This window comes from Centropristis striata, chromosome 8 (genome assembly GCF_030273125.1).
Source record: "Centropristis striata isolate RG_2023a ecotype Rhode Island chromosome 8, C.striata_1.0, whole genome shotgun sequence".
Lineage (NCBI taxonomy): Eukaryota > Metazoa > Chordata > Actinopteri > Perciformes > Serranidae > Centropristis > Centropristis striata.
Window position 1 is genome coordinate 11827898 of NC_081524.1, and position 11127 is coordinate 11839024.

Here is an 11127-nt window from a genome sequence, read left to right on the forward strand (position 1 = left end):
TGGTCACAACCCCCTGAGAAAGTCTTCAGAGGAGAATCAAGATGTGGTCTGGGGGAGGAGGGATCCAGTTTCACTCAACTTACTTACTCTCCTCCTTGCACCTCCTTAACCCCTGCAGTAAGTTTTGCTACACCTGTCCTGCTCCGCGTGCTGCACATACCTTTTAATATACAATGTGTGCTGTCTTTACAGAAATAACTGACAGAGCTCTTATAAAGTTTTTATTCTGTAGTTCATGTTCAAAGTGACACATTGCTTGAACGGAGAGGTGAACATTGTTGTTTTTAGTGCACAATAACATGAGGTTGTGTCTTTAAAAAATAGAACAATAAAAAGAGTTAAATACTCGTAAAAAATCTCGTAAAGTTGATACAACCTGCTGGTCACAGTAGCAAAGTGTTTTTAAAACCTTAAATCATTTCAAACATGTCAACAAGTCACAGTAATAACAAATCTTCTGAAGTGATCCGTATAAAATATTTGACTTTGATGAATATTTTATATGTATGATATTGTTTAAATCCAGATTAATTTCTGTCTGATGAAGTGAACACAGGAAATGTCAGAAACAGACAAATAAACTTCTCTCAGACTAAACAATGATGTTGGTTTGGCGGTTGGTGCACGTCATAAAGACAGACGCCCCTCTTCGTAGTTGGGTCCAGGAAATATCAAGATGTCGCCATAAGGCTCGCGCTGCTCCACATGTAGCTCCCTGGCTGATAGAGTCACTGCAGACACAAACACTAACTTTAAAACATCCACTTATTGTAAATAAAAGCATCATTTCACACAGATCAAGGATGGAAAGGTCACAATAATAGAACACAACAAAAAACGTTTACTGGAGCTTAAATTGATTTTAAATTGAATCATTTTTCTATGACCTGCTGTATATTAACCCAGGGTGTGTTATTGATCCCTCAGCTCCCCCATGCTGCATTCATGTGTTCCTCAGATGGTGGTATTTCCTGATTTCGTTCTTCTGACATTACGCCTTAAAGCTCATTAACACAATGAAGATGTGTTGTATTTCATTGCTTAGATCATTTAAACCACACCTTTATTGCTGTTAACCACTAGAGGACTGCTTTACATGACATGTTTTTAGAATTATTGCAAAAATAACAATTCTGACTAATATCATTCACTATAAGTGCACAGCAACTAGTGGTTGCAACCATAGATGTATTATAGAACTGGATACAGCGCTGATAAGTCTTGCAGACTATTTTCCCCAGTGGCCACTGGAGGAAGTGCAGCAAAAAAAATCCCCCCGCAGCCCCCAGACCACCTTTATAAAAGAAACGTCTATATTACTGTTGACCGGCACCTCAAAGTGCAAACAAGCTCAATTTTTACTTTTGCTGTAAGGATTTTTAAAAGGAGGTTTTTATCGAAAAACATTCTTAAGCCAAGGTTTAGAAATCCGAGAAAATCTACTGTTGGAGCTATTTATTTCTTGTTTGCATTTAGTTGTCTATTTAGTTTATTAATAACAATGATTATTGTTTGATTATTCTAGACATTTGTTTATTTTGATAATATTTTGTTTTGCTGATTAATTATTTAGTTTAATCATCATTATTGTTTAGCATGTTTAGTTTCCATAGTATTTTGGTGTTTTATGGAATTTGGGTTGACAGAGTGGGCCCTGATGTTATATAGTAGATAGTAGGTAGTACTAGTAGATAGTAGGTAGGTACTGTAGGTGGGTAGACAGAGGGCTGGCATGCACCTGGGTGGGTCTTTGGTTTTTACCACCGCAAAGAGAGGCAGCAGGAGCTATGTTTCTTTGTTCTTTGTTTGCTTGCTCGTAACGGACTAAATAAACCTTTGAAGTGCACAACTATGCATGGACGTCAGCTTCTTTGCCTGCGGACACCACAAGCTCATGTTGCATCAGTGGCATTTTGATTAAGTTTGTTTTTTTAAAAAATGTTTTGGTTATTTTTCAGATGTCACTACTGTGCCAATTCAGTGGGCTGCATAATGTGGAAGTAAACACAGAAGCTGGAAAACTTTATCAGTGTGTGCCAGGAGTCCCATTGGACTGAATAGGCACCATCTTTGGGTGTGGTATCCAGTTTTCATAATACATCCATGGTAGTAAAGTAAAAAAAACTGATATGTTGTTGCTCCAAAACCTCGTGTTTATTTTCCCTATCAGGAAGTAATTTTCCCAATTATTCCGACACCACATGAATGCAGCACAAAAGCTTCCATTAGTGACACCATCAGGATCATATTGACTGAGCACGGAAATCTGATTGCCCACCCCGGTGCCACTTCATTATACTAAATAATGATTAACTGTCTGCCCAGTCAGAGGGACCTTAGTTTCAGTTTGATTAGTTACATTAAAATGTGAACATGAATGCAAGAACTGTAGATATGAGAAGTGGAGACAGAAATAATGCCCAACCCATGTCAAAAACCTCTGGACACTATTTGACCTGAGTCAGACTGGTGGATGGTAACTGGTCTGATGTCTCACCCAGGAGCCTCTGAAACATGTTGCTGACAGTTCGCCGGTCGGCATCTGGTGGCAGAAGAGACTGAAACAGCACAGGCAGATCCGGAAGCAGCCTAGACACACAAAAACACACAAAACACATAATCATATTCTTATCTCCTAACTAGCTAAATGCAAAGAACAGGAAAACTAATGGTGTTGTGTTCACTGTCATCACCTCGGAGACTCTGCTGCAGGTGTCTCCAGCAGCTCGTCCTCCGCCACCTCGGGGATGTCCTGCAGTCCTGCAGACCTGGGGACCGGGGGCCTGCCAACACACACGTGACCATAAGCAGGACTGCACTCACACACTTCACCTGTGTTTCTTTGTTACCCACCCTTCTCTCTCTGGTGTGAACATGGGCGAGATGATCTCTCGAGACGCCTCCCGTAGGTCGGAGGCCTCCAGAGAACCATGTTCTGGACAAACACAAATGCACACATCTGAGAACATTGCATTGGCTTATATTCGTTCCCTGGGGGCTTGCCCTAACCCTTAACCATAAGTGATACATGCCAAACCCCCACCTTTGACCTGAGCCTCACCCCAGAGGAGACATAAACCCCCTTTAGCTCATGCTGAATGTAACAGCAGTGGAAACACTTTAAGGAGAACTTTCACTGCCAGTTAAACACAAACTAGTTATCCCTGGTCAGCTGGTTTAAACCTCAACAGTACAGTGTCTTTGATTTTTAGCATAAGCTTTACCTGAAATATCAAACATCACTGATCCTGCTACATCTCTGGAGATCTGTATTTACACACAGAAACACACAAACGATCAGTTATTTATTTTTTCCGTCTTTCCCCCAGATATTGGTATCAGAGTCATCCAAACAAACATCTTTCCACACCTCCCTGGGGGCAACCTCACGTCTCTCCTGCTCTCTTTGAGCCACCTCAGGAGCTTCGGCCACCTCAGGAACCTCATCAGCCCCAGGAACCTCATCAGCCCCAGGAACCTCATCAGCCCCAGGAACCTCATCAGCCCCAGGAACCTCACCAGCCTCAGGAACCTCACCAGCCTCAGGAACCTCAGGGATCTCGGGAAGCTCATGAGCCTCGTCCGCTTCAGCAGCCTCGGCGGCCTCAGCCATCTCTCGCTCTCTTTCCCTTTCAGAATCAGTGGACTCTGGCCCTCTCTCTCCAACCGGCAGGTCCGAGTCTAAGAGAGGCTGAATGGTCGCAGCCTGTCTCCATAGAAACTCCACTTCTTCAGGCAGAGCTGCAGGGGCAAAAATAGCTTTGAGGTTTATTGTTGAAGTTACCTGAGTCACATCTTTTAAAAATAGCAGTAGGTGCCAAGAAACAATATAGGGGGAAAAAGCTGAAAGAACAATAAATCATTATAACACTTTAAAGCCATCAACATCAATGTAAATAATAACAATAAGAATATGTAAGGGATTTTTTGTGTGTGTCTTAGTGACTTATGGGGACAACAGCAGGATCTCTGCATCCAGCAGCTGTAAAACAAGCTGAAATATAAGTGTCATTGTTGTGCAAAATTAACACGGGAGAATACCCTCCCCCAGATCACTTCCATTCTATGCAAACAAATAAGGCAAATAAAACATTCACTAGAAAAAGTCACTGACGGGTGCAGGGCCTGTTGAAGAGCTCAGCAGCAGAGGGCATCCTTTTTGAAGGCGCCGGTGGGAAAATTAGCGGTCTGGTCTCAATCACAGGATTGTTGATCTGCTGCTGCAGCACCTCCTCAAGGATCTGCGTCTCTGGGTCAAAGAAGATCAGCTGCCTTTTCCTCTTCCTCCTGGTCTTCACCGCTGGAGGAGTCACATCCTGGGCATGGGAGGAGTGTGGGAAGTCAATTTGCCAGAACTTTCCTCCAGCTGTCAAATGTGACATTATTTATATGCATGCTTGTCCCTCGGTCCTAAAACCACTTGATACAATTTATCATTCTGTTTTTAGATTTATTACTGGCGATGGGTTCATGACCCACCACTGCCACCTCTATCACAATGTAGGTTGGACTTCCCTGGCTCTAAGAAGGGAGCAACACTGCATATTGTTTATTTATAAGGCACTATTGAAAAAACTACCATTCTACTTATAGAGCCTATTGAGCTTCAGATCTTTTAACTTTCCAACTCGTTCATATAACCCACTGGCTCTTAATATCCCTGCTGTTAAACAGAGGTAGGGAAATTCGTTTTTGTTTATTTTGCTCCTTTTAAATGGAATGATTTACTGTCACAGCTTCAGTTGGATACACTGATTCCTTTTAATCATTTTAAAGACATTCTTATTAATCTTATGATTTCTGAATGTGCATGTGCTCATTGAATTTATTGTGCTTCTGTTGAGTATATATTATTATGGATATGTAGTGTAATGTGTTAAATTGTATTTGTACTGTAATCAGGGCGCCATTGGAAATGAGAGCTTGCTCTCAATTGGCCCTCTCTGAATAAATAAAGGTGAAATGAAATTAAATGAAATGTAGACGTGTCTCTTTATCATAAGAACAACTTTAGGGTTGTGTTAAAAACTCCAACTACAGGGGAAGATTTGACTTCTGTATTCAACCCTTTGAACTATTAACTTAAATGTATAACTACAGACTAAACAGGTTATTAGAAAGGGAAACTTCTCGCACTTTATCGATGGAAGTTTGATTTAATCCTCTGAGACCTGCAGGACTGCCAGCAATCTCGGCCATAATTACTGTTTTTAACAGTGTGTAGTGGGCTCAGTCTCAAAGATAGAATTGAGATATTGATATCGGATTATACTGGAAGACCCAAGGCATTTGCTGGTATGTCATAATAACTTAATAATATAATAATAATAATAATATTTAAGTTAGGCTTAGTTTTAGTGAGTGCAAAACTTGCATGGCCATTGTCACAGAATGGATCTTTCTGTGGTGTTCCTCAAGATGTTTTTGCTTCGATATGGAATTTTGAAGGATTTTTTTTCTAAATTCTTAAGTGGTCAAAAATAGTTACATTTTGCACCATATCTAACAAATTATATCAACCCCTAAATGCTACAACAAGACAAGCCATCATATACACAGTCGCCCATAAAGTTGGAATACATTTTTTTTACCACTTCATTAAATGATTGTGACATTGTGATTTATTCTTGACAGACAAAGTGTATATCTTCTTAAAAGCTTTATTAATTAATCTCTTCCAAACATATCACAATGAAAATTAAACCACAAACAACAGAGGATTGTGTCAAAATTATTTCAACTTTATGGGCGACCGTGTACTTCCATCATAATGTTTTAAGGCTCTAAACTTTGAATAGGCACCTGACCAAAACTCAATGTTCATTACAGATGTATGACTAGAAGAACTTGACACAGTTTGAGATGCATCTTAAATTAATCTTCAGGTTCTCAGCTTTCAGATGAGAATATCACTTATGTGTGGCGTATACAGTTCACCTGCTATCTCCCCTAAAGACTCCCTGCTCCCCGCTGCTCTATGGGACTGTTGAAGACTGGTGTGTTTGCACATTGACCTAAACCACAGAAGCTGGCACCTCTGACTGTGGAGCTGGTCCTTCCCATTCCTCCACTGCTGCAGATGGCAGGTAGGAGATGCCGGGGCCAGAGACAGGGGTGTGCTGGTCTGAGGGGGGTCCAGGCTTCTCCACGGACAGGCCTGGCCCCTCACTGGAGAGAGTGGTGGGCTGTAGTCTGACCCAGGAAGAAACACAGTCAGTCAGTGTCTGCTTGTTTGGATCCATGTGTGCTGGTGTTTGCATGCTGGATCATTTACTCAATAGTGGATCCTGTGCGATCTTTTGTTCTCTCTATCTCAGGGCCTCTTCTGTCTATTTCCATCTCCCCTTCTTGCTCTCCTGGTATCACCTCTTCTCTTGGAAGTGCCACATCTCCTATTAGAAATAGGTTAAAGGAAGAAAAAACATCTTACCACTCTGCCCCACGAGAGAAAGGAGCTCCATGTTTTGCCATTTTGTGGTTCGAGAAAAAATGTCAGAATGTCGAGAACAAAGTCAACTTTTTGTGTTGATGAAAATCAGATTGTAGCTTGCAGTCTACTTTACCAAACTCAGAAAGTCGGCTTTATTCTCGTCATTTTGACTTTTTTTCTCAAAGTGCATAATTATTTATTTTTTTTAACAATATTTTTATTAGTTTTCAAGTTTTACAATAAAATTTAAACAAGCAAAAGTAAATGATAACATACATAAAGAATGCAGAGCAGAACCCAAACCTTCATACACACACCCATTCACACCAGGTAGATTTGCACGAAATTATATAGTCCTATGTATACATACAAGCACACATACACACACATGTATGCATTGCACACGTATGCACATCTAAACAACATGTACATACATATATTCTTATAAACACAACCATATACATACTTATACATACATGTAAACATATACACATAATAATAATAATAAAGATAATTTAAATTCTATGACCCTATTTTCCAGATGATATAATGTTCAGATATGGTTCCCACAATTGTACAAATTCCTTCAGCTTTCCTTTGGTAATGTAAGTCAGTCTTTCCAAAGTGCATAATTAATTTTTTTCCCTCCTCTCACTATTTTTTTCTCATACCTGGCCCTAATCATCTTCTGTCATTTTAAACCTTGGTCCAAATAAGAATTTGAATTGGACAAATTAAGAAACATAAAAGGTGAAAGTTGCAACTACAAGCAGACCTGCATTTTTTTTCTCCCGCTTTGTCATGATGTAACCTTTGACCTTCACCTCATCTTCAAAGCTGTTGTCTTTTGTAAAAAAAAAAAAAAAACACACACACACACACACACACACACACACACCTTCTGGAAAGTCATCTGTTTGGGCCATGAGGAGGTCAATAGTATCTTGATGCTGATCGAAGAGCTCCTCGCCCTCAAACTGACAGCGAGAAGAAGATGTATGCAAGTAAAAACAAACAGGGCAAAACACAAAAATCTCTGTTTTTATGAGCTTCTTTTGACTGACAGCTGTACCTCTGCAGCAGGGATAGTGACAGGCTCCCTCTCCCTCAGAGTGATGCTGTCTGGAGATGCAGTTATGCCTGGAGGAAAATATGAGCAACGTTCATAAATTAAAAAACACTATTTCAACAGCTACAAAAACCAGCAGGAGAGGACACAGCTAATCAAGCTGCAATTAAAGCTCTCTTCTGCTGAGTGGAACGCAGCTACATAACACTTCCTGACACTTCGACATCAGCATCCAATTAGGAGGATGTTGTTGAAGGCAGCCTGCTCCGCCCTGAGCTGACCCACTGCTTCTCTCTGCTCTGAATTTGGACAATCTGTCTGTTCCTGTGAGATGCTGGCATTTCTGTGCATACATGCTGACATACTGTACATTTCTATACATGTCTATGTATGTTTTGCTGTAAAGCTGCATAGCTGGCATCCAATTAATGCTGATAATCACATAATGACATATAATGTGCATTCTCTTGAATAAACTGTAATCATTCATGTTTGGATTTCAATACAAAAGGAACACTTGCAAAACTATAGAATGTATATAGAATGTGTATAGAATATATATTAATGTTTTTTTTATCATTATGTATCATATAATGGACCTTTATATTATTATATATCATATAATGGACCTTTAAATGCCTGAATGAGATATATGTAAAGAAAGTAACCTGAACCTGAACCCTTTGTGCACAAATATATTCAGAAGATAATCCCTCTTTCTGTTTCTCAGCACGGCCAGGTAGACACCTATTGGTGTCGCCTGAGTCAGATTTTTGAAAAAACTGTGCTAAATCCTCACTGACAGCCTATTAGCCAGGGAGGAGGGGCCAAATTAAAATAACAGATGAATACTGCTGATTAAAGTTTATTATTCTTGCATTATAGTCTTGTGATATCAGTTCAAGGTAGTCTAAGTTAGCTGTCATTAAATAATTGTGTCATTGTTTTTTTAATGCATTTTATTACATTTATGAATATCTCCGGCCATTTGCTTATCATTTTAAGAGATATTTCTGCATAGTATTATTATTTCTGCTGCTGCAATGCCCTGAAGAGATCATTATTGTTCATTTCATGACAGCACATCAAGACAACCTACCGTTCTCTAGAGCAGCAGCAGCAGCAGCAGCAGCATCAGCTTCTCTCACATATTCCTGACCCCTCTGAGAGACACAGAAGAAGACACTGAGTACACTCATTTTATCAGTACAAATACTTTGATTATTTCAGATTTAACTTAAGGGTGCTGAGTGTTAAATCTCCTTCTTTATTCGGGTATTTGGATACCTGTATCAGTGTATTGGGGCTGGGCATGGCGTCCCGCATGTGCATCACTCCGAAAAAAGGGTCAAGAGCTCCCTCTGTCTCGTCCAGGTGAGCCAGGGCGTCAGGTAAGTCCAGAGGTTGTCTGAGAGAGAACAGGAGGCCCAGCAGCAAGAAACAGGAGTTACTTTGTGTTTCAGACAAATGTGTGAACTGTTGAGCAGCTGTTCTCACCTGCTGGAATCATCCATATCAATTTTCTGGGACATACTCTTTTTCAACAGCTGGCCCACGACGGACTGAAGCTCCTCTGGAAGAACACAAGGTCAAAGTCAGAAACCTGTTCATTTCATCTCTTTTCTTCCAGTCTGTTCATACGTTCTTACGCAGGAAGAGAGCACACTGCCGGTGGTAGACGAGGATGACCCCGTACTGCAGCTGGGAGGACAGGTAGAGGGAGAAGCGAGGTTTTGGCAGACCAGGCTGAGGTGGTGGCACCCGCTCCAGCACGTAGTTCATGATGTCATCACTGTACGGGAATAAGTGTTATTGTCCCTGGACAGATTCACAGTGCAGCCATTCTAAATACGAAACAATGACTGAAATGACTTCTTACCAGGTTCTTATGACGTTGACTTTTAGGAAATCCCGGCGCGTTACTCTGGTGCCTTTTGTAGCAACCAGCCTAAAGGGACAGAGAGCACTGACATCACTGGTGTAGATGTTGAGGGGGGCAGAGGGGACATGTCCCTCTCAATAATTAAACCATGCATGGGCATTTACCCTAACCCTCCTTTATCTTCTGCATGAGGTACAGTATGGTGGCCTTTATAATACACACAGATTTTCACAGATCTCCTACCTCTCAGCAATTAAGAGAAAAACAGAGAAAAAGAAAGATGTGGGTGATTTTTCAGCAACAGCCTACAATTATCACATATAATATTACAACCATATTATTATGACATACAGTGATCAGCACCCAAGGAGGCAATTAAATGCTAACTAAATGAAGTAAGGAGCATATTGCAGGCTAAAATATGTTTTTCTTTAAAAACCTATATTCTGAATTATTTTATACAGAAAAGATGATTGGGGTAGGGGAAAAAAATAGAGGATTTTTTCTCATAATTTTGCAGTTTGAGAAAAAAAAAGTAGAAATGAGGAGAATAAAGTCAACTTTTTGTGTTGAGGAAAATCAGGTTGTAGCTTCCAGTCTACTTTCCCAAACTCAAAAAGTTGACTTTATTCTCCTCATTTTTACTTTTTTCTCGAAGTGCATTATTATTTTTTTCCCCTCCTCTTATTATTTTTCTCTCCTACCTGGGCCCTAATCATTTTCTGTAATTTTAAACCTTGGTCCAAAGAAGATATTTGATTTGGGCAAATTAAGAAACAAAATTAAGGTGAAAGTTACAACTACAAGCTGACCTGCATTTTTTTTTCTCCCGCTTTGACATGATGTCACCTTTGACCTTCACCTCATCTTCAAAGCTGTTGTCTTTTGTTAAAAAAAAAAAAAAAAGCTTCAAAGGCTTATGACGTGTTGGTTTGCGGTGCTTTTGTTGTCCGATATTTGTTATCTTTAGCACTGATGCACCTGCACCGCGGGGTTTTTTCATACAGTACAAGTGTACATTATAAAAGTGTCTGGAATATACAATAGGTTTTAAATGCGGAGAAACATAGATTCACAATTAATTGTATTTTCTGAATGCGTCGGATGTACACTGGATATTTTTTGTTAATTAAGGTATTACACGAATTAATTGGTAAGGCGGGGGTTCACACAAAGAGATTAAAGGAAAATTGGGGCATAAACTTCAATGTAAGGGAACTTTATTTGATATTTAAATGTTTGAGGAAAGATTATTAATTATTTTTAAAGAACAACTTCCAGTCAACACACCAGCAGCGTTTAAGTGTCTAAAACTTTAAAAAGATTTCCCATTAATAACGGGCTAATACAGTTGACAAAATGAGTGGACATTACAAATTCACTAGCTGAACTTTTTATCAATGTAAAAAAAGGAAAAAGAATATTTTTACTCACCAGATTGTGGAAAAACATCCCGAGTGACGCCGCAGAACTGCGGGGTAGTAAAACATTTTGGATAATCTTTCGGGAAAGTCGATAAAATAGCGGATAAATCGCAGCTTTTAATCTTCACCAGAAGGATTTTTTTGTTAACTGTGCGATAGCAGATGAATGTTTATTTATATCGGTTTATTTATTTTTGTGGACAAGTCGATTGGTTAGTCTCTACTGGAAATAAACTCGTTTCTGATAGGTTAGGCTGGTAGTACATTTTATCTTAGTGAATAGAAAAATAGCTAATTTGCCGATTATGAAATCATTACATAT

The 11127-nt window shown here is 39.7% G+C and overlaps 1 protein-coding gene across 1 annotated transcript; it reads right to left on the reverse strand.

The window, feature by feature from the left end:
• Positions 1–208: 208 nt before the first annotated feature.
• Positions 209–11031, reverse strand: LOC131976905 (meiotic recombination protein REC8 homolog). Its single transcript, XM_059340126.1, has 17 exons — positions 10816–11031; positions 9379–9447; positions 9149–9291; positions 8997–9072; positions 8787–8907; positions 8599–8662; positions 7503–7570; positions 7329–7407; positions 6275–6392; positions 6036–6192; positions 4115–4316; positions 3551–3741; positions 3225–3267; positions 2854–2935; positions 2694–2783; positions 2498–2589; positions 209–731 (listed from the first exon to the last, which is right to left on the reverse strand). Exons 1-17 carry the CDS (start codon positions 10869–10871, stop codon positions 628–630), a joined length of 1755 nt encoding a protein of 584 aa, XP_059196109.1. The 5' UTR covers positions 10872–11031; the 3' UTR covers positions 209–627.
• Between the last annotated feature and the right edge of the window lie 96 nt (positions 11032–11127).